This window comes from Nicotiana attenuata, unplaced genomic scaffold, assembly GCF_001879085.1.
Source record: "Nicotiana attenuata strain UT unplaced genomic scaffold, NIATTr2, whole genome shotgun sequence".
NCBI lineage: Eukaryota > Viridiplantae > Streptophyta > Magnoliopsida > Solanales > Solanaceae > Nicotiana > Nicotiana attenuata.
In genome coordinates, this window is record NW_017671387.1 from 216,730 (window position 1) to 241,223 (window position 24,494).

At 42.7% G+C, this 24,494-nt stretch overlaps 1 protein-coding gene across 1 annotated transcript; it reads right to left on the reverse strand.

Annotated features, from left to right (window-relative positions):
• Nucleotides 1-22,175: 22,175 nt before the first annotated feature.
• Nucleotides 22,176-22,874, reverse strand: LOC109207979 (F-box protein CPR30-like). Its single transcript, XM_019370977.1, has 2 exons — nt 22,796-22,874; nt 22,176-22,741 (listed from the first exon to the last, which is right to left on the reverse strand). Exons 1-2 carry the CDS (start codon nt 22,872-22,874, stop codon nt 22,176-22,178), a joined length of 645 nt encoding a protein of 214 aa, XP_019226522.1.
• Nucleotides 22,875-24,494: the final 1,620 nt, after the last annotated feature.

The window sequence follows — 24,494 nt, forward strand, 5'->3', positions numbered from 1 at the left end:
CCTTCAAATGGAAATTAGCAATTATAACGACGACCCTTATACAGCCTTGAGGTAGGAAAACAACAACCCACACCACAGTGGTACTCTTAAACTGAATGCAAAAGTTTGGATATGTACCCATCTTTTATATTCATGCCTGAGTTCTATGGTGGAAATTAGCAAGAGTAAGGGTGGAGAACCTGGACGAAAGGTACATGTGCTATGGCTTGACTATGTAGAAACCGTATTTTAAATAATACTATCAGTATTGAGATGGCCGATAAAAGTTTTTACTCTAAGCAACAAAAGTTTTCTAATAAAACAGAAAATGAAAATGAATATAAAGAAACTAGCCAGCTGCGTTTGTTTAGAAGAATCTTTAGAATTGAAGTGTTTTGGTAACACTTCACGGTGTTGAAGTGTTTTGGTAACACGTTATTTGCCACCTATCAAGAATGAATAAGAGTCATATCTTTAGGAAGTGGCTTGCTGCCACGTGGGGGTGGGGTATTTTAATCTTTATCCAAACTTATTGGTTAATTAGGTAATGTCTCGTTACCCGATAATTAATCAATTACTCACATAATTAAGAATTATCTCGGCTTACTTAAAATTGTACTCATCTCCTCTTTTTTTTAGGCGAAATACATAAACGGCCCCTTCAAGTTCTCCTCAACGACCAGCTGAACACCTCAAGTGAGCCTATTTTCAATTAGACCCTTTATTTATTCACAATAGAAGATCAACTAAACACCCGACCATGTCAGCCCCCATTGCGTGAAATCCACTCTCTGGGACGCGAGTTGCCAACCTAAAATTAGATTTTTTCTTTCTTTTTTTACTAAAATAATGTGGACCCCGCTTAATTTTCATACTCCCTTCTCCTCCAATTCTCTCCTCCACCATTCAACACCCTCCTCTAACCCAAAATCACCTTTGCCTCCGTTACAAAAGAACAAAATTATCAAATATATCATCACATCAAATTCAACAAATTTAAAGTTAAAGAAGAAATAATTGCCAAATGAACGATTGATCGAGCAAGAAATTTAATCAAAATCGCACTATCACGGGTTTGAGAGTTTGAATTTGTGCAGACTTTTTGTATTCACTTTTCTTTTTATAAAAAAAGATGTTCCTTAATGGGACGATTTCTAATTTAACTATTGATTAAAATAAACTAATAAGGAACAAAAAAAAAAATTGATAGTCTTGTCATGTTTAGTTTTTATTGAATATTTTCTAGGCAGCAGATTTAAGCCGAAATTTTTAATTTGCGATCTTATCTTCACCCTATAGAATCCCCACCCCCTTCTCTTTTCACACGAGAACAGAAACCCAGTTGATGAAAAGAGAAGAAAAGCACCAAAACAGACCAAGACTATAGGAAGATCAACAACCCAATTAGAGAATTGAAAGAAAACTATTTTGATAACTAGGATCTCATCAACAACCGATTCTTCTTCACTATTTATATATCCCGGAAATTTTGATAAATGGGTCATTCGAATTTCCACAACTTTTATAAATATAGAAGATGAGTTCGAAGGGGATTGGTCGGAAGGGGTTCTTTGACATCCGAAGATGAAGTTGNNGGGGGGGGGGCGGAGGAGAAAGGGACGCTGGAGAAGGGGTTTTTTTCATTTTAAATTTATTTTGTTTATTTGGTTAATTATTGTTAAGTCTTAATTACAAATTACACGTGTCGTTCATTGATTGGCTCATTTGGCAAGTGTAACTCACGCATCTGGTATGCTGTACCGGAGTGTCTATTTGATTTACTTAACAGACACTTGAAGTGCCTACTTGATAAATAGGTCTGTTGAGGTGTTCAAATGATCGTTGTGGACAACTTGGAGGGGCCATTTATGTATTTCGCCTTTTTTTTATATACTTTATACATCATACTATCATGGTCATATGGTACCTTGTATGGTACTAGTCCATAAATATCAAGTATTATAGCTCGGACCGTATTTTATCCCAAATCGGCAACCTTCACCGAAACTCATTTTCTTTAATTCGTGTACCCTTTATCCTTCATGGAACTTACTTATCGCTTGTTATAAATAGCATAAATACGTTAACCTCAAGATAATCTCATCCCCGAGTCTCCGTCGATTAACAGAAGAAGAAACTTTAACGTACGAGAACGCGAGATGTAACACCTGCCTTCGATCCCGGACACAAAAGTAAGTCCTTTTGATAACAAAAGTATACATGTTACCATGTCTCTAATGAATAATCAGACCCCCTTTATATAGTAGGAGAATTTTACCCTAAGTACAATTCCATAAAAGGTAAAAATCTTCTGTTTAACTAATCATCGGTTCTCTGCCGATACGAGCCGATATTCACACTGTGATATCCAGTTGGTCGCGGATATCATGGCCTTTTGTTGGTTGTGCTTGATCGTCTGGTAATGCTCCCCGAGGTCTTTGGGGTTCGAACCGGACCCAAGGGCCATGACCCCAATACTCCCGAGGGCAGGTATTTTTCCGGACCCTGGATCGAGGGGCTCCTTGCCTCGATTTTGGGTTCTTGCCTTCGCGTTTCTTGCTCCGTTTACTTCATCGAAAACCGAGGCATCCCATGGGCTCGGTTTTACCCGTATACAGATAGTCCCCTAATTTCTCGGAGAGTAAGTTTATGGAGGCGACGAGAAATGACATGAGCTCTTCGATTCCTTCTTCAATACACCGTGACAGAAATGACAAAGAATCTGACACATCCTGTCAGTCGCGTCATAATTACTTAAAATGCGTGTCAGCCATCGGCAGGCCGTCCTTGGACGCGAAACGGCGCAAAGTCTCTCTATATATACTCCCTCCTTCATTCATTTTTTACTTTTGACCAAGCTTCTACCTTAGAATCTCTAGGATATCACTACCTTTCTTTATACTCCAATATTCTTACCTTCGTTCTTCAAGATTTCTCAGCAAATTCAAGCTTTTAATTACTTTCCACCAGCGCACTTGAAGCGTTTAACCTTCATCTCCCAACCTCTCTGTATATTTTCTTAACTTTTCCCATATAACAATGGCGAAAACCTACAAAAATGTTCCCCAACAAGTTGCTTCCTCTTCTTCATAGCCGACCGCTGAGATCGAGGATACCGCTCCCGATGTGGTTGACCTTGATAGATCCACTCCAGGCACGGCTACCGATGAAGCGCCAGCTGAGCCACCCCTAAAAATGTTCGTCCCCGGGGGGTGTTCGGCCGCGGACGACTTTAAGGTCGAAAATCCCTCATCGTTGCAAGGCCGATGCGAGGCGATATCTATGTACATTTGCTCCATCACCGAGGCCGGCCTTCCTGCGATTCGTAAGGGCTGCGGTTGGGGGGATAAGGACATAGTAATCCCCGGGCTCGATGGCGACATCACTACTCATGTGGAGGGATATCTGAGTGTTTACACTTATCCATTCACACTAGGCACGGTGGACCCGGTTATTCTGGACTTCTGTAGGAGGTATGAATTATGCCTCGGTCAGATCCACCCATCACTATGGAGGATCGTAATCCTCCTCCGATTCTTTGTGAACAAAATCGACTCCTGTTTGTTCACCATGGATCATCTACTCCACCTCTACAGTCCCCGAATCCTCCGGGGGGACTGATAAAATCATACGCCGGGCTAGCAAAGCCCCATTTTGAAGCATCGATAAGGATCGGGATCGGGGCTGGCAGGGACGCTTTGTCCGGGTGAGGACCGCAGACTTGATCCCTGCCGAGTTCAGGCCATTCCTTAAGAAGTGGAATGTATCACGTAAGTATAACTTTCTTTTAAATGTTTATTTATGTTTATCTCCCCTTTTCTCATCGGTATTTGTTGTGGTGCAGCCTTTGCTCGAGTCCCAAACGACATCCCTCGGCTCAAGGAGTGGATCGAGGGCATTTGTTCGCAGATGCCTTATTCTGAGTGCTCATGGCCTGAACTGTCGAAGGGCCATTGGGAGGCCCGTTCCGACGGTAAGATTTCTTTCCCGAATAATTAATACTAGGCTCCCCTTTTCAGCACCATGTTTGCCGTATCTAAAATGACTTCGAGCATCCAGCTTCACCACTGCTACCCTTCCTATTCCATACCATAAACAGACACCTTTGATTCATTGACATTGGCGCTAGAGGCTCTACCCCCACCCACCAGCCCTTTATGGAGTTAGCAGACCAAGAGAAAATATTCCCCGAGCCGATCAAGGAGCGAGGCTGCTCGTGATAGGCAACGCTTTAAGCCGCTATCGTTCGGTTCGGATAAGTCAAGTTCCTTCGGTCGCTTCGCTCAGGCGGTCTTCCCTTTTCTTTGGACCTACTGAGTCATCCACCCTTGAATCTATTTGATGCATCTTCACATGGCCGTCGTGTAACTCCTCGAAAATCATGTCATTCGCCTGTCACGTGGCCGTTCCGTCCGGCTGGGGGTAGATCGTTGTGATGGTAAAGGAAATCCTCCCGATCATTGGGGAATCTTCGAATTCAGAGACCACAAAAACTCAACACCTTTTTCTGTAAGTGCATTCTATCCTTCTCCATCTTCTGGAAAGCACTCTTTGAGCATGCTGACAGAATGATTGACACTCACATCTCTCTCATTTCCAGTGATTTCGCTACAGTTTACTAGCGCATTCCTAGACTAAGACTACGGCATTGAAGAAGCAAGCTCACTCTCATTCCAGGAATCAGAGGAAGGCCATTGGGCACAAGTATATGTCAGTTCCGTAGATCAAGGATTTCAAGGACTCCACTTCCTTTGTATCAAAAGATTGTTAAAACTCCATACAATGCTTCTATAAAAAGAACGGATTTTTCAGGATTTGTCTTTCTTAGAATTGGAAGAAAAAGATTGAAATGACTGTTCCAAATTTCACTTATACCTTTCTTTGAGATTTAAACAAAAAAAATTTCTCCCATGCTTTCCGTTGGTCAACAACCAACTAACCCATTTTTTACGACAAGTCTTTCTGAATTGGAAGAGCAGGAAGCGGAACTATAAGTCTTTGTTTCAGAACCTTGTTACTTTTAAGCTGTCTTTTCGCCTGAGGCTTTCGGACAAGACTACTTACTCCAGTAGGTTAGTAAGCAGCCAAATGATCTTATGGATCACCCATCCCATATTTTAGGTTCCATTTGGGCAATATGTATTCCGCTGGGTATGGCTCGCAGTATCGCTCGTCCCCCATTCTTTTATCAAAATATAGCATAACCAGAGAACAATCAAAAAGATTCTTGCAATATATGAGAACGATTCATCACCATCTTCGCGTATTAAAACAAGAATGTCCCAATCAAGTCATCGAGTGAGATAAAACAGCATATCCGGAAAGTGAATTTATCTCGTAATTACGCAAGTTTGATAATGAGGCATAAAGAAAAATTCATGTCCTTGAATTTACGTATATTTTTCCTAGTCTTGTAAGTACAATATGCCTAGCGGTAATTACGATCTCCGCCTAGAACTGGAAGATGACATGATGATCACTTATAGGGTATTAAATGCTATGTGAGTACGTGACAACCCTCTACTATACATATTGATAAAGATTCTTATAATAGTCAAATAACTTGTTGGAAATCAAAAGAATAAAAGAACAGAGATCTTGACAGTATGTGCCATGCAATTGAGTATTTTCTTTTTCCAGTCAAGAGAACAGAGAGTCTATATATACAGTATTACAATATTTTCATTACCATCGAGCTATAATCGATGGGCAGGCCCCTATTGGGCAACCTCTGATCAGATGGTAAGTTATATATCGAGCCTACTATGGCCGAGCGCCTATGAGCGAGCCCAGTTGGTCGAGATACAGAGCCTAGTATGGCCGAGCGCCTATGAGCGAGCCTACTATGGCAGAGCAGTTATTGATAAGCTCCCCGTCCTTTGGAGTTGTCGGGTCTAGAAGTTTTGTGTACATCTTGTGTATATATTGTAGATAGGTTATGGGTAGGTTGGGGCCCTGTTCCAATTACAGTACATCCATTAGTAATGGCTTGTAGGCACATCATGTCAGTTAGTGCAGTATGTTGGGCTTGTTGGCGCTCTACATATATTTTGTTGGCTTGTCAGTTATAGTAGTTATGACGGCCTTGCCGGCCCAGCTTTATATTGACATTTAGTCAGCGTTAGTCTCTATTCAGTTTTATATTTTGCTTCGCAAATTGTCTTGCAATGTGGCCCCTGGCCAAAGTTTGACATTATATGTCCATAATTCCTTAGTTGCAAGTTGGTATGCAAGGATAGATGAGGCACCGAGTGCCGGTCTCGCCCCCCAGGCTCGAGGCGGGATAGAAGACCTATACGTTGGTCCTTCCGCTTTGGGGCAACCCGGGGCCCCAGCAGGAGAGAAGAAGAGAAGGAGGGCTTCGAGCTCAGTGAAGAAGTGGCCAAAGAGAAGGTTATCCCGTAAGCTAAAGGAGAGTTCTAGCTCCCCAATGCCTGACTCGGACTTGCTTTTCCGGCTCAGGGACGAGCCAGTGGAAGGTGGCCTGTGACTTGTCCTTCCCCGAAGAGCGGGTGGCAGTGAACAGTTCCAAACCTATAACACTATAAAATGGCAAAGAGTGGTCGATGCAGCTTTTACCCGAAAGGTCAGGATCGATATCCACAAGGAGCTAATATTGGTTGGGAGTTGGGTTTCTATCCAATCTAGCTATGCGTGTTGTTCTTAATTGCACTTCTAACCATGCTTGGTTTTGTTTCTATTCTACTTTTAATTCTACTGATTACTGAAAGTAATCTAAGTATAATGTTTTTGTAGGTTTTTTCTCAATTAGTAAAAAGCACTAGGGAAATGACTTACACCTAGGCGAGTATCTAATGGGGTCTAGAATTTAGGACAGACTTGTTATATTTGGGATCACGATATAACCTTTGCACAAAATTACTCACTCTATACCTCTCGGTAGTTTGAGTGACTTTGCCCTAATTGGCTTTCTCAAGCCCAATTGGGTGTTCAAACAATACAAGAAAAATTGGCTCAAGTCGGGTATTACTATCTCTAGGTTTAACCCTTTAATTGGGGCTATCAATCTCTTGAATGCACCCCAATTCCTTGTTAGCTTGAATTTCCTAGACTTAGTCTCTCTTTCTCAAGAAGAGTCTAAGTCATAAAGGCACGATTCAGTGTTTGCAACCACTAATTCAACAGTTAAAGCATGAATCAAGCTAAATATCATTAACCCATAAACAATTAAGCCCTAAAATTGAAGACCCATTAAATACCCACGCTAGGGTTGGGTCACAAACCTAGCTAATGGGTTTAGCTACTCATAATCAAGGTAGAAATCAAAGATGGAGATGAAATATAAGCCATAAAAGTTAATTACAAGAATAAAATCTATGATTAATAGCTAAAGCTGCTTTAAAATTACTCTAAGTAGTAAAATACGGCTGTTCACGAGCTCCTCAAAAACAAAAGATGACCTAAAATGTGAAAAAGAACTATTTATACTCATCTGAAATTAACGGACAAAAATACCCCTAGGGAGGTTTCGCTGTCGGTGAAATAATGAGCGCCTCAGCGTAAGGACTTCCGCGGCCGCGCAAAACAAGCGCGGACCGCGTTTCTTCTCTTTTGTGCTTGGTTTGGACTTGATTTTGCGGACAACATAAAAGATACCGCCTCAGCGTTGGCCTCAACCGCGGCCGCGCAATTTGGACGCGGACCGTGCTCCTCAGTTAGGCCCATTTTTTAGGGTCTCTTAACCTTGATCGCGGCTCTCGACGGAATTACCACCGCGGCCGCGTCAGGTATTCCGCGGCGGCACTTTTTCATCGTGCCCAGCGGTCTTTGTTGCACCCAAAACACCTTCTTTGAACCTCAATTCTGCGGATCGCGTAATTGTAATCGCTTCAGCGGTGGATCTTCCGCGGCTACTCTTTTCCTTCACAGTCAGCGCTTTTATCTCAGCTTTGAACTTGTGCAATTTTAACTCCTTCATGAGTTGATTTTGGCTTTCTTACCTCATTTTAACCAAACCCTGCAGACATTAAGTCAGTTTTCGGGAATACTTTTACACATTTTTTATCCAAAACCTAAGCAAAAGAGAGCATAAGATAGGCTAAAATCCATAGTTATCAATCCCTCAAACTTAAGCTTTTGCTTGTCCTCAAGCAAATAAAGTAATTCTCACCTCCTCAAGATAAAAGAAAAGAAAATTTCAGCTGTCCTAAGGTGACTTCATCAAGCATCAATTGGGACTAACAATTACCCTCAAGTCAAATGTATTATTAACAACACACAACCTTTTTAGTATGATAGCCCTAGTGCGATACTAAAGCATCAAGAGTTGACTTAACTCATCAAGGAAACTCTTTCTACTACATAGGTCACAAGTCCGGCTCTAAGTATCATAAGTTTTCCCCTTATGTGAATCATCACTAATGTAAGCTCACTCAACTCGACATCATATAGGGCTTTTGAGGGAATGTAATGAAGGATTTTGGTTCAAGGATATATCGGTCTATGAAGGTTTCATCTTTCCTTAAGCACTTCATTTTCTTATTTTGGCTCACACTTTCTTGACTCTTTGAGTCATTTTCCTCTTCCTTAGGGGACTAGAGAGACACACTGTCACTCTTTCTTGTTCATGTCATTCCTTTTTCTACTTTCTAATCATTCCAAGCCTTTCATCATTGCTCTTATTGAATCCCTTCATTTTTTTCTATATTATTCACTTTCTTTTTGACTTTTTGGCTTTTCTTTCTTTTTCTTTTTCCTTCCCTTTTCTTCGTTTTGTACCTTTTATCACTTTTGCATTCATCGTCTCTCCCCCCAAACTTATGCTATTTTCAATTGTGCTAAAGAAAGATCGGGTGCCAAGAGAGGGTCATTTTAGAACGGATAAAGGCTTGTATAATGGTTATTAAAAGAACAAGGGCTTCGGCTCAACGAGGTTGACTATGGATATCATATTTGCTGGGCTATGGGTGCTTTCAAGTTTAAATTTGGATCAAGGAGAGCCTATAATAATTTCTCAAGTCGAGCTACACTTAGATATTTCGCCTAGACAAACATTTAGGGCAAGTTCCAGAATTATTGGCACGGGACTTGGACTTGCAAATCAATACCTCACCTCACAAGCTATTGGATTGCTAAAGAGACAGAGCCGAGGGCCCACAACAACCCTAGCTAAGATTGAGCAACAAAAATGGCTCCAAGAAGCCACTCGATGATTTTTTAGTCAACACAAGAGTCTAAAGGTCACAACTAGCACCATTCCTTGCAAATCAATTTGTTTCTAACCATAAGGTCAAAAGTAATGTGCTAGGCCCAAGTGAAGCTTTGCCTGAGTCACTTTTATTCATTACCACTATTTACACAAAAACATAAAGAAATATGGACTCAAACCCTTAGGAAGGTTGTCACGCCGTCCATCATTGGGAAGAGCCACCCGGTTCAAACAAATTTCACCTTTAGAAAGAACCGTGTCATTAAGAAAACCAAAGGTTTATTGATCACAAAAACTTGTAAAAGTAAGAAGCTACAAACTGAAAAAGAAGCAACTAAATGAAATAAGAAGTTATGCTATTAAGGAAAATTGCAAAAGAAGTTTTAAAGTAAAATACGGAAAGTAAACTGAATATGTACAATAGGGGATTGAGACGAATATACATAAAAGGGGAATGAATATATACACGGAGAAGTAACTTTATATACATACCAAAAGTAAAAAGTACGAGCATAACGGAAAACAGTATCAATGTTATTACAAACCAAATATCCAAATCATCATTAAAATAGGCCACCCCCCAAATAAAAAGTAGCATTGTCCTCAATGCTATCAGCAAAATTAGAATAGGGGAAGGGTAGAGAGTAAAGAAAACTCCCTATGATGCCTCTGTCTGCATGGGGTCACTGGCTGGGTCCTGTGGCTGGCCTGAGTTACCTCCCTCGGGATCCTCCAGCTCAATCTCCAGATCCTCATTCTGGGGGATCACCTCTCTCCTCACGGGCTCTCTATCACCTTGCTTCTCTGGTGCCTGTGCTGCCTGAGCTGCTGGGACTGGCTCCTCCAACAGTAAGTCCAATGGAATGTCTCCAGCTGATCTAATCTTCTCAACCTCCCTGCTCAGCAGCTTCACTGATTCCTTTGAGGCCCGAGTCTTTTTCATCCTCTTCGTTTGTTTGCTCAGCTCCTTGATTGCTTTTCCCTGTGCATCCAAAGTGGCCATGATAAGCTACTGGTTGTCCAGGAGCTTCTTCTGGTTGTCCAAAAGCTCCTTTAGCGATTCCTCCACTGAAGCAAGCACCTGGGGTTGTGCTGGAACTGACTAAGCTGCCACTGTGCTGGATAGGACAGACAACTTTGATGTAGCTGCCTGTATCCAGTTGTTGATGCTGGAGAGAGTCTGATTAACCCTCAGTGCAGTCAGAGGGTATGCTGATGAAGAAGGCACTGAAGTCAGAATAGAGGAAGATGGTCCGGAGGAAGGATGTGGCATGGTAGTGGAAGGCTCAGAATTAGTGGCCACTGGCTCTTCAGACTGGCCAGTGGAAGTGGTGGCTTTTCCCTTGGACTTGGGGTTGTCCGGACCCTGAAGGCTATACCATGAAAATGGCCTCTTTGGTTTCACTTTGGTGTCAAAATCCCTTCCTTCTACTTCCCGATCCTCCAAGTACATAGTGAGGAAGTTTGGGAAAGGATATGAGCTCTCATTCTTTCCAACCACTCTGGTAATCACCTTTGTCATAATATTCCCGACATTGATCGGGTACCCCGCCATGATAGCACCCAATAAGAGCCCGGGAAAGCGGTATATCACTGTCATGTGTAGTAGGGTCTAACCGGCTGCATACCAAAGTAGCCCACCCATTTGCTTCGAAGCTCATAATGTTCCCTGTAGATCGGGGCCCCAGGTGTCAGCCAAGCTGGAGTAGTCCCAGGAATAGCAATCACCGATGCAAGCCAAGGGCGGGCTAACTCATCCATAGCCACCTTCTCCAGATACAAGGACTCATCCTCATCATTGAACCCAACATAGTCATTCAACGTCTTGCCATCAAATCTAATCTTCAGATTCCGCACCTTGGTCACATAGGTGCCCTTTTTGATGTGGGCTACGTTGGCATAAAACTCTTTGACTAAATATTCATTGGCCTCCGGCACGTTGCTTGTAAAGAATTTTTACCCCCCTCTGTTATCAAATTGCCTCTTCACATTGGGGTTGTGGGGTAGAAGGTCCTTTTCTATGAATTGCCTCTCGAGGGTGAGAGGCCTCTGCGGCCACCATTCTCGGAATTTGTGATAGGCTTTCTCACTAACGAACCCTTCTTGCCATACCACGAGGTTCCTTGTTCTCTCTAACCCCCCTGCCTGAGTGTCACCACCTCTCCCGTCACCAGGGATCTCCGCATCTACATCAATAGGGTTCATTGGTGAGGCCAAAGGTATGGTAGGTGGAGAAGCTGATGCTGAAGCCTCACTACTCTCTCCCGAGCCATCAGATAACTCAGAAGAAGCAGGGGGTGTAGGTTCATCTCGCAACTGAAATTTCTCTAGAAAGTCTGTAGGAACGTGGGTTGGCATTGAGTCTCCTTCCGACACTTCCCGGAAAGGGACATACTCACTTCCTTCAGAATGGGATGCGGCTCTATCCGCAGCTTTGATTTCCTTTCACATCTTCCCAATGGATTGTTGTACTGCTAGGGGTAATTTTATCGTTCCTCGTCCCCTTCCTCGGGAGGACTCTGCTTTCCCTTTTTGTTTATCACTCCCGCCTCTACATTTGACCATTGTCTGCATACACAATCAGTGAAAGCTCATTAGTATTATTGTTAAAAGAATCATTACAGAAGGTAGATGAAAAGTTGACAGTTTTCCAAAAGTAGTGGTCCGCTTACAGCGGAAAAAGGAGTGCGGCCGCGGACTAGCTACCGCTGAGAGCGGAATTTTGGACGCGGCCGCGAAAGACTGGGATTCAGACTACCCAATCTCTGAAGTTGGACTACCGCTGAGAGCAGAATTTTGGGCGCGGCCGCGAAGGTTGCAATGCTGTCCACGAAAAAACTAACGCGGTCGCGGACTCAATTAAGCAAGACTCGGTAATTAAAATCCGCGGGCCGCGTAAAAAGAATCCTGGATACGTAAAACAGACCGCTGACCGCGGAAAATGAATTAGGGTTTTCACTTTTTTAGTCATTAACAGGTATCATGAATACCACTAACCCCTACTAGGCATGCATAACAATTACCCACATGAATTTTTAACATCAATGCCTATATTATGGTGATTAATCAAACCCTTATTAAAAAAAAGTTAAAATTAAAAGAAAAGAAAAGAAATGTAAAAAATATAAAAGCAATGCTATGATTTGAACATACCATTTGTGTGATATGTGTTGGAAACTAACTTCAGATTAGGGTTATGATATTGGGAGCAGATTGAGGAGATGAACAGTGGGCCAATTCTTTTGAGAGTGAAAAGTGCCAAAAGGGTAAAAGGAGGAGGGCCCTCCTATTTATACTAAAAACCTGAGGGCCCACACCGACCTACCTGGCGCGGCCGCGGAATTCCACCGCGGTCCGTGCTTTTGGATATTTTGAAGAGTTGCAGGTTCCAAAGTACCGCTTAGATCAGAAAATTGGGCGTGGCCGCTGACAATGTTCACTGACAGCGATAAAACCACTGCGGACACGGTTGAAACATCAGAGAAGTCAAATTTTGGACTTTTCATGTCCGCGTCCGCTACAAGATTACGCCCCCGCGAAAAAGCTTCTACTGACCATGGAAATTTGAGCGCGGTCAGCGGTTCAATTGCATACTTAGCCAAATTTTCCAGTGTTAGTCCTGCACTGCATCAAAAATTCCTACACAAACTTCACAACCAGTTAGTCCAAAACAAAGCCTACACTAAGAAGAAAATCAAAAAGAAAGAAAAACACATGGGTTGCCTCCCAAGGAGCGCCTGATTTAACGTCGCAATACGATGTAGGTTACCATCAATCACTTGAGATGGATCATTGCCACCACGTGGCTGTCATCAAACTTGCAAGATAGTGCTTCACTCGGTGCCCATTAACTCGGAAGATTTCACCCTTTTTGTTTTTCAAATCAAGAGCACTAAATGGAGTTACATGCACCACTTCAAAAGGGCCACTCTATTTTGACTTGAGCTTTTCCGAAAACAGTCATAACCGAGAATTGAATAGAAGAACCAAATCACCTTCCTTGAATTCCTTGCTCCGGGTATACTTGTCATGTAAGTACTTCATCTTGTCCTTATACAAGGACGTGCTGGAATAGGCATGAAACCTAAACTCATCAAGTTCATTTAGTTGCTCTACCCGGAGATTTGCTGCAACATCCCACTCAAGATTTAACTTCTTTAGCGCCCACATGCCCTTATGTTCTAACTCAACTGGAAGATGGCACACTTTCCCAAATACCAATCGGTACGGAGACATACCAATTGGAGTCTTGTAAGCAGTCCTGCAAGCCCACAAAGCATCATCCAGTTTCTTTGACCAATCAGTCCTATTTGCATTGACAATTTTTGACAATATGCTTTTTATCTCCCTGTTGGAGACCTGAACTTGTCCACTAGCCTGAGGATGATAAGGGGTTGATACCTTGTGATTGACACCATACTTTGCAAGCAAAGTGTCAAATGCCCTGTCGCAGAAATGAGAACCCCCATCACTGATGATCGCCCTAGGAGTGCGAAACCTTGTAAAAATATTTTTCTTTAAGAAAGCCACTACACTCCGTGCCTCATTGTTGGGCAAAGCCACCGCTTCAACCCACTTGGAAACATAATCTACAGCAAGCAGAATGTACGTGTTTCCACATGAACTCACAAAAGGTCTCATGAAGTCAATGCCCCACACGTCAAATATGTCAACCTCAAGAATAGTGGTGAGAGGCATTTCATCCTTCTTGGAAATTCCACCAGCTCTCTGACACTCATCACATCTCTTCACAAGCTCACTAGCATCTTTATACAATGTAGGCCAATAAAAACCACAGCTGAGCACCTTTGAAGCAGTTCTCGCCCCACCATGATAACCACCGTAGGGTGAGGAATGGCAAGCATCAAGAATACTCATTTACTCCTCTTCCGGGGCACATCTCCGGATCACACCATCATTATAAATCTTGAACAGATAAGGCTCGTCCCAGTAGTAATCCAAGCTATCCCGTTTAAGCTTTTTCCTTTGGTTAGAAGAGAGCTCACATGGGACAATGCCGGTCACAAGATAATTAGCAACATCGGCGAACCAAGGCATACTGTTCAAAGATACAGAGAGGAGTTGTTCATGCGGGAATGAATCATTAATTTCGAGACCATCATGGGGCCTCCCCTTCTCCTCCAAGCGGGACAAGTGGTCCGCCACTTGGTTTTCACACCCTTTTCGATCAATAATTTTAAGGTCAAACTCTTGAAGCAATAGAACCCACCTCATCAATCGAGCCTTAGAATCCTTCTTTGTCATCAAGTAGCGGAGTGCTGCGTGATCAGTATGAACAATCACTTTGGCACCCATGAGATAAGGCCTACACTTTTCCATGGCAAACACTATGGCTAGCAACTCTTTTTCCGTCACCGTGTAATTGACCTGGGCATCATTCATAGTTTTTCTTGCATAATACACCGGGTGAACCATCTTGTTCACCCTTTGACCCAAGACCGCTCCTACCACAACATCACTTCCATCGCACATAAGCTCAAAGGGTAAGCTCCAATTGAGTGCGGTAATAATGGGAGTGGTTGTCAGTTTGTACTTGAGAAGTTCAAAAGCTTTCATGCATTCTTCATTAAACACAAACCTCGCATCCTTTTCCAACAATTTGCACAAAGGTTTCACTATCTTTGAAAAGTCCTTGATGAACCTTCGGTAGAACCCCGAATGCCCAAGAAAGCTCCTAACCCCCTTGACGGAAGTAGGAGAGGAAGTTTTGAAATCACTTCAATCTTCGCCTTGTCCACCTCAATACCGTTATTTGAGATCTTATGGCCGAGGACAATGCCCTCCTCGACCATAAAGTGGCATTTTTCCCAGTAAAGCATTAGATTTGTCTCTTCACATCGGGCCAACACTTTGTCAAGATTTCCCAAGAATTCTTCAAAGGAGTCACCCACAACACTAAAATCATCCATGAACACTTCCAAGAAGTCCTCCACCATGTCCGTAAAGATAGCCATCATACACCGCTGGAAGGTAGTCGGTGCATTACACAAACCAAATGGCATCCGTGAAAATGCAAAGGTCCCATACGGGCATGTGAAAGTGGTTTTCTCTTGGTCCTCCGGTGTAATCAAAATCTGGTTGTAACCTGATTACCCATCCAAAAAGCAGTAGTAGGCACGCCCAGCAAGTCTGTCCAACATTTGGTCAAGAAAGGGAAGTGGAAAATGATCTTTGCAGGTCACTTTATTCAGCTTCCGGTAGTCCATGCTTACCCTCCATCCGGTGATAGTCCTATGGGGATCAATTCATTTTGCTCATTTGTGACCACAGTCATACCACCCTTCTTCGGCACACATTGTTCCGGTGAAATCCATGAACTATCCGAGATGGGGTACACAACCCCTGCATCTAGCCACTTGATCACTTCCTTCTTTACGACTCCTGCATAGCCTCGTTCAACCTCCTTTGATGTTCCACGGAGGGTTTGGCATCATCCTCAAGTATAATCTTGTGCATGCAAAAGGCAGGGCTTATTCCCCGAATATCAGCTAGAGTCCATCCAATTGCCTTCTTCCTTCGTTGGAGCACCTCCAGAGTGGCATCTACCTGCACGTTAGTTAAGCAAGAAGAAAGAATAACAGGTAAAGTTGAACTAGGGCCCAAGAATTCATACCTAAGGTGTGGAGGCAAAGGCTTCAACTCTAATATGGGAGGTTCCTCGATTAAGGGCTTTGTTGGTGGAGTCTTTCTGTTCTCAAGATCCAAGGAAAGTTTACGGGGCTCATAGGTGTAAGAACCCATTCCGTGCAAAGCATTGACATACTCTACCAAGCCTTCATCCTGAGTCACATCATGGTTCAATAAAACAGCTTCCAAAGGGTCCTCCACATTGATCATGGCACTCTGATCTTCATAGAGTTCTCGAGNTAAACATGGAAGACAACTTTTTCGTCACCCACCCGGAAGGTGAGCTCCCCTGCTTCCACATCAACCAATGCCTTCCCTGTTGCTAGGAAAGGCCTCCCCAATATTATAGGCACTTCATAGTCGACTTCGCAGTCGAGAATCACAAAATCCGCAGGCAAAATAAACTTGTCAACCCGGACAAGAACATCATCAATAATACCAAGCGGCCTCTTCATTGTTCGATCTGCCATTTGCAATCTCATTGAAGTAGATCTCGGTTGACCAATACCCAAAGTTTTGAATACATAGTACGGCATAAAATTTATACTTGCTCCTAAATCACACAAGGCCTTTGCAAAATCCGCACTCCCAATGGTACATGGAATGGTGAATGCTCCGGGATCTTCAAGCTTTGGAGCCATCGAGTGCACAATTGCACTCACTTGATGTGTCATTTTGATGGTCTCACAATCCATAGATCTCTTTTTAGTCACCAAGTCTTTCATAAACTTGGCGTATCCTGGCATTTGCTCAAGAGCTTCCACCAAAGGAACATTGATCGACAAGATTTTCATCATCTTAATAAACTTCTTGAATTGGTTTTCATTCTTTTGCTTCGCAAGTCTTTGAGGGTAAGGCGGAGGAGGCCTTTGCAAAGGGGCTTTAGCCTTGGGCACTACCATTTCCGGTATGTCTATAACGTGTTCCCTAGACGGGTTCACATCATTTTGAATCTCCACCTCATTGTCATGGATATCAATTCTCACTTCAGCATTCAAATTCTCTTTACTCACTTGCTCATCAACTATTGGAACATCATCATTTTGCATTTCAACCTCATTACTAACAACTTCCTTTTGCATGGAGGTACTTGCTTAACCACCTCTACCGCTCCTTGTGGTTACCGCCATTGCATGGCCGGTATTGTTCCCACCATTCGGGTTTACTACCGTATAACTAGGTAGAGCCCCCTTAGGGTGAGTGTTCAAAGATTGCGAAATCTGGCCAAGTTGGATCTTCAAGGTTCGGATAGAAGTATTATGGGACGCCAATTGGGCATCGGAGTTGGCGTTTTTCTTCATCATTTGCTCAAACATCAACTCAATCCTTCCCATCTCATTGTTTGATGACTAGGACCTTGAGATGGAAATGGAGGCGGGTTGTTTGGTTGTTAATACATCGGATGCCTTTGAAAGCTCGGACCCAGATTCCCTTGATTACCGTTATTCCAACCACCTTGGTTGTTATTTCCTCCCCAGTTGCCCTGGTTACCCCAATTCTGATTGTTGTTTCCCCAGTTGTTGTGGTTATTGTTGTTACCACTGTTCCAATTTCCTTGTTGGTTTTGATTCCCCCAATTTCCTTGGGATCTCCACTGTTGTTGTTGATTCGGAGCATTTACCGTTGTCCTTGGTAGTTGTTCACATACCGAACTTCTTCACTTTGATCATCATACCCATTATTTTGGTTGAAACCACTACTACCTTGCTCATATTGATCCGGATTTCCATGACTTAGTTGACCTCTTTGTCGCCTCTTGTTGAACAACATATTTACCCCTTCTATGGCATTCACTTGACTTGGCGCTTGAACTTGCTGCAAATGAGCTTTTACCAACTGGTTCATTGTTGTAGTCAACTCTGCTATTGCTTGGCCATGGTCGTGGAGCTCTTTATGCAGGTGAATGACAGTGGGATTCACCTTGTGGCACATTAGCTCGACTCTGCTACGCCGAGGAAGTATCTGCCATCTCATCCAATATCTCATACGCCTTAGCATAGGGTGTTGTCATAAAGTTTTCCCCTACTAGCTAGTTCACTACACACTGATTGGTGGTGTTGATACCATGGAAAAATGTTTGATGGATCATTGCTTCGGTCATGTCATTGTTCGGACATTCTTTCACCATCGTCCGATACCTTTCCCAGATCTCATGAAGTTGTTCATTAGGTTCCTGTTTGAAGGCCAGGATCTCATATCTCAATGTCGCCATATGCCATGGTGAGAAAAACCTTGCTATAAACTTGTCGGTCAACTCATCCCAAGTAGTGATGGAATGGTTGGGAAGACTTTCGAGCCAGTCCAAAGCTTTCCCTATAAGTGAAAAAGGGAACAATCTCAATCTCAATGCATCCTCCTACACATTTGTCTGTTTGCTCCCCTAGCAGGTATCCACAAAACTATTTAGATGTTTATATGCATTCTGATGGGGAGCGCCTGTTAACTACCCTCTTTGCTCCAATAAAGTCAACATAACATTTGTAATCTGGAAATTGCCCACCTGGATCCGGGGTGGGACAATTGCACTTGCGTAACCTTCATTTGGAAGCACCCGAGGAGCTACTCACGGAGGAGCTGGGGGAGGGTATGGAATGTTGTCATTGGCCTGGCGGCCTCTTCTTTGAGCTTGAGGTATTAGAGGCACCTCATCTTCAACATTATCATCTACCTCCTCCCCCGGGAGAACATTTCCGAGAGGATCATTATTTGCCATTTTGTACCTAAATGAATCGATTAACTCAGACAAGTTAGTAATAAAAGAAGGAAAGAAAAACAAGACACAAAACTAGTCAGATAGATAGACAAAATCGTTTAGTTCCCTGACAACGGTGCCAAAAAGTGATCGGCTCCAACCCTATACCACTATAAAATGGCAAAGAGTGGTCGAGGCAGCTTTTACCCGAAAGGTCGGGATCGATATCCACAAGGAGCTAATATTTGTTGGGAGTTGGGTTTCTATCCAATCTAGCTATGCGTGTTGTTCTTAATTGCTCTTCTAACCATGCTTGGTTTTGTTTCTGTCCTACTTTTAATGCTACTGATTGCTGAAAGTAATCAAAGTACAATGTTTTTGTAGGGTTTTTATCAATTAATAAAAAGCACTAGGGAAGTGACTTACACCTAGGCGAGTATCTAATGGGGTCTAGAGTTTAGGACAGACTTGTTATTTTTTGGGATCATAATATAACATTTGCACATAATTACTCACTCTATACATCTCGGTAGTTTGAGTGAATTTGCCCTAATTGGCTTTCTCAAGCCCAATTGGGTGTTCAAACAATGCGCGAAAAATTAGCTCAAGTCGGGTATTACTATCTCTAGGTTTAACCCTTTAATTGGGGCTATCAATCTCTTGAATGCACCCCAATTCCTTGTTAGCCTGAATTTTCTAGACTTAGTCTCTCTTTCTCAAGAAGAGTCTAAGTCATAAAGGCACGAATCAGCGTTTGCAACCACCAATTCAACAATTAAAGCATGAATCAAGCTAAATATCATTAACCCATAAACAATTAAGCCCGAAAATTGAAGAACCATTAAATACCCACACTAGGGTTGGATCACAACCCTAGATAATGGGTTTAGCTACTCATAATCAAGGTAGAAATCAAATATGGAGATGAAATATAAGCCATAAAAATTAATTACAAGAATAAAATCTAAGATTAATAGGTAAAGCTGCTCTAAAATTACTCTAAGTAGTAAAATACGACTGTTTCACGAGCTCCCCAGAAACTAAAGATGACCTAAAAATGTGAAAAAGAACTATTAATACATAGCTAAAATTACTGGACAAAAATACCCCTACGGAGGTTCTGCTGTCGGCGAAATAATGAGCGCCTCAGTGTAAGGACTTCCGCGGCCGCGCAAAACAAGCGCGGACCGCGTTTCTTCACTTTTGTGCTTGGTTTGGACTAGATTTCGCGGACATCGTAAAAGATACCGCCTCAGCGTTAGCCTCAACCGCGGCCGTGCAATTTAGACGCCGACCGTGCTCCTCAGTTAGGCCCACTTTTCAGGGTCTCTGAACCTTGATCGCCGCTCTCAGCGGAATTACCACCGTGGCCGTGTCAGGTATTCCGAGGCCGCACTTTTTTATCGCGTCCAGCGGTCTCTGTTGCACCCAAAACACCTTCTCTGAACCTCAATTCCGCGGACTGCGTAATTGTAACCGCTTCAGCGGTGGATCTTTCGCGGTCGCTCTTTTCCTTCGTGGTCAGCGCTTTTATCTCAGCTTTGAAATTGTGCAATTTTAACTCCTTCATGAGTTGATTTTGATTTTCTTGCCTCATTTTGACCAAACCCTACAGACAAGCACATTAAGTCAGTTTTTGGGAATACTTTTACACATTTTTTTATCCAAAACGTAAGTGAAAGAAAGCATAAGATAGGCTAAAATCCATAGTTATCAGGCAGCCGAGGGGGAAATAACATTGGTTGATCCCCCTCAGGTTCAGGAGGCTGATACCCCTCAGGTTCAGGAGGCCGACGTAGATGTGAGGGTCGAGACCTCTCGAGACACCGGCTCCGCTCCGCCCGGTGTCATAGAAATTTTAGGGTCGCCTTCGTTCACCAAGTCTATGTTCGACGAAGCCCGAGCGATGGAGGAGCGATCCAACGAAGGGACCCAAGGTGCGGAAGATCCCCTCCGTTCTTTTTTTGAAGGCGTGGACTCTACCGCTCTAGAAGACTTCTCCGGGTTGGGTTATTTAGAGGTACCGAGGAAGCAACCGTCTTCAAAAATCGACGGGCTAAATTCGAGGCCAAAGTTGATCAACCTGTTTTTCGCCCCAAGTATGGATCCCGACCATAGGCGGTTAATAATCATCACCATCCCGGAGGATGCCCGGGTTCTTTCCATCCCCGTTAGAGTAGCAAGCTATCTCTGGTTCCTAGTAACCGAAGAAGCCCAGGCGAAGATGAACGAGGTGTGCGTGCCGTGTCTGTTCAACGAAGCGCAGCAGGCGCAAAACCAGGTAAGGTGTCATTATGCTTTTCCATGTTCTGACTAAGTTTTTAATGTCCCTTATGTCTTCTCTCTTTTATATTTTTGCAGGTCTCGATTCTTCACCATGAAAGGTTTCTCAGGTACCGGGCTGAGGTTAACCAGCTCGAGGCTGAGGTCAGGGAGCTCAGCGAGAAGAGGGACTCGTATAAGCTTCTCAGCAAGCAACACGAAGAAGCTGTCAAGAGCCTTCAGGCCGAGTTGGATGCGGCTCAGAAAGTGCATGTCGAACTGGTAGAACATGTAAAGATTTTTGAAGTTAGCGATGACGAGTTAGCCATGGTGACTAACGGCCAAACCTCGCAGGTCCAGCAAAATGTTGACAGGATCGACCAACTCCGAGCCGAGATGAAGGAGGTCAAGGCCATGACCGAAGAGTGGAAAGGAAAATTGGACCGACTGGCTTCGGAGAAAGAGACCGCACAAGAGCAGCTGGCATCAGCAGTGGTCCAACTCTAAGTGGTGAAAGAGAAAGCTGAAGCACAGGCCCGATAAATCGAAGACCTTCAGTCTCAACTGGGCTTTGTCACACCTCCTTTTTTACTATCCCCGAAAGGGTATAAGGGAGTTTTTTTCCAATTTAAAGTGACAATCGAAACGGGATTATTTATTTAATATCAGAGTCACCACTTGGGATAATTTATGGTGTCCCAAGTCACCGGTTTAAAATCCCGAATCAAGGAAGATTGACTCTTATTATGGTCTTCGAACACAGAAATCCGGGTAAGGAATTCTATTAACCCGGGAGAAGGTGTTAGGCACTCCCGAGTTCCGTGGTTCTAGCACGGTCGCTTTGATCATACTTGGCTTATTAAATTGTTTAATTACTGATTTTAGAACCTATGTGCATTTACCTCTTACTGCTTTCAATTAAGAAAAATTTTATTGAAACGGGTCACGCGTACGTGTACCCGTTTGTTTGGCGCGTCAAAAATCATGTCACGCGAACGTGTCCACAATTAGTAACGCTTTATTATTATTAAGATAGTTTGATCAAAGTTGCGCGAACGTATACTCCGAATTGGTTTTTAGAATCGTAATTATGTTACGCGGACGTATACACAATCACAATTATTTTGCTAACAAAAGAAAAATATCAGATACTGCACTAACTATATATATATATATATATATATATATATATATATATATATATGTGTGTGTGTGTGTGTGTGTGTGTGTGTGTGTGTATGTATATATGTATGTATGTATGTGTATATATATATATATATATATGTGTGTGTGTGTGTGTGTGTGTGTGTGTGTGTGTATGTATATATGTATGTATGTATGTATAGAGGAGAGCCATAGATAAACAGAAGGGGCTTCTCTACTCTTCCTCCAACTCCCTCTTTAGTCTAATTTAAACTTTTTTTTCTAAAGTTCCAACTTGAATTCCTCTATCACCAAGACATCTTCTTCCTCAATGTTTCCGGCTCCATCTTTTTTCTCTGGTTCTATCTTTTCCTTTTCATCCTTCTCATTTTCACCCCCATATAAAGGGACAAGGGTTCCCAAATTGACAAATGATTCAAAAAAGTCCAATCCACCATTAATCTTAGCATGTTTGAGGTACTTCTTTTCTAGACTATACCATAGGAACTTCCTATTATCCATTTCCAGAAGAACTTCCTTACCAGTCACTGAATATGCTATTAGCCTCAAGAAACTGAAATGTTGACGACCATCTAACTGCTCAACTGAAAACAACTTTTTCCAAGACTCCTTCACTCCGTAATCCTTCATCACCCATATGTCAACATGATTTAACACATGATTCTTTGCATTAGTACGAACAACGACGTGACCTGAAATCAAACAAAGGCATTCTCCCAAGACTGCCAAATTTAAATGCAATGGCTTTCCCAAATTCTCAGGATATGGCACCAACTCAAATCTCTCACTTCCAAGATTGAGACCTATAAGAACCCAAGGGCTCCACTCTGATGATGGTTCCGTAGATGCAAGTCAGTTCAAAGCACCTGCAGCAAACGTACCGTTATCTTCCTTAACCAACCAGTATGGACAATCCTGAACCTTCTTCTTCCACAAACCCAACTTCAAACTAAAAACCATTGTAACAGTAACTAAGGAACTACCAGAGAAGTGATAAAATTGGGCTATTTTAAGGACCTTATAATCTTTAGCAGAAGTATCATACCTAAAACCACCACAAATTTGGCTCAACCCTGCAACCTGTCTCGATCCATGATTCTATGGAGGGTTAACGTGACAAACCGGCAGTTTCCGGAATATTTTAGTAGATGGATTCCACACACCATTGTCACTCAAGTTGTTGGCTATTAAAATCAAACCATGGCAAGAGCCGAGTACCTGAGTTGGGCCATAGAGCTGCTTCAGTGGATGGTCAAGTTCTTCTAGTTGGCTACTAGAGATTGAACTGAAGTCGAGGGAGAAAAGCTTGTGAGCCTTGAAAATAAGCTTGACATCTGAGTTATGCTTCGGTGCCTGTTGCTTGAGGTGTGCTCGGATGAATTTGGGGCTATCAATTAGGGCTTTTGTGTGTTGTGGGTATATTTCAGAACAGGTCGGGTTTAGGGCTGGACCTGGGCGGGTTTAGTGAGAAGAAGGGGGGTTGGGCTTGGGGTTATTAAGGAAGAAGAAAGGTTTGGGCTCAGCAAATCTGAGGCCCAAATCAGCTCTAAGTCCAAATTTTCCCTTTTCTTTGCTTTTCTAATTATTTCAAAATCCTTTTTTCTTCTTAAACTTAAAATAAAATCTAAACTAAATCCTAACCCCCAAATTATACTAAATTAAGTTAATTACTCTAAGTAAGAATTACCACAATTAATTAAAAACCAAATTAAAAGAAAAACTACGAAATTCGAAACTCAAAAACTAAAAAAACATGCAAAAATGAGTTGTTTTTTTTCCCGTGATTTTTCCATTTTTTATGAAACAAACTATTTACCAATTAATCTAAAAATAAAAATTAAATCCTAAATGCAAATGCAATATATTTTTTGTCTTTTCATGAATTAAGTAGAATAAACGTGCACAAACAAATGCAAACAATTGACAAAAATGCCACAAAAATCCACAAAATTGCAAACAATGAAAGAAATAATTTTGTTTTGAGTTTATGGGAATAATTCATATAGGGCAAAAATCACGTGCTCACAGGCTTGTCCATTGCGCTCTTGGCAAGGAGCTCGAAACAGCAAGGTTCGTGTCGGAAATAACCAGGGCTGATGCTGAAGAGATGGTGGCCCGGTACAGGGCTGATGCCGAGGTAGCCCAGGACCGCCTGAAAGTTACTATTGAGTACGTGAATTGGCAGTCCTATAGGGAGGCTCTCGAGGAGGTCCATTCTCGGGGTTTCGACCTATCGGCCGAGATCGAAGATGCAAGAAGGATCAAGGCCGAGGTCCAAGAAGCTGGCTGACCCCGAGGGTGAGGAAGGCTCTAAGGGCTCCGGCGAACCCGAGGATAGAGAAGACCTCGATGACTCGGGCGACGAGGCGGGTTCTGGTGAAGATCAGGCTTAGGTGCCTTAAGGATTTTTCTTTGTTTTTGCATTTTGTTCATTTTGTTGAGGTCGTTATCATTGGCCTTTGTAAAGACTTTTATTGGAATGCATATAAGTTTTTTTTCCCTTTTGCAATTTTTGAGTTCGTTTCTTTTGGATTCCTCTTTATGATTGCAAAGATTTCAAATGCCTTAGCACGGAATAAA

Coding starts and splice junctions, on each gene's coding strand:
- LOC109207979 (XM_019370977.1), bottom strand. CDS start 22,874: ATGGTTTTTAGTTTGAAGTTGGGTTTGTGGAAGAAGAAGGTTCAGGAT. Junction 22,742..22,795: donor GTTGGTTAAGGAAGATAACG/GTACGTTTGCTG, acceptor AACCATCATCAG/AGTGGAGCCCTTGGGTTCTT.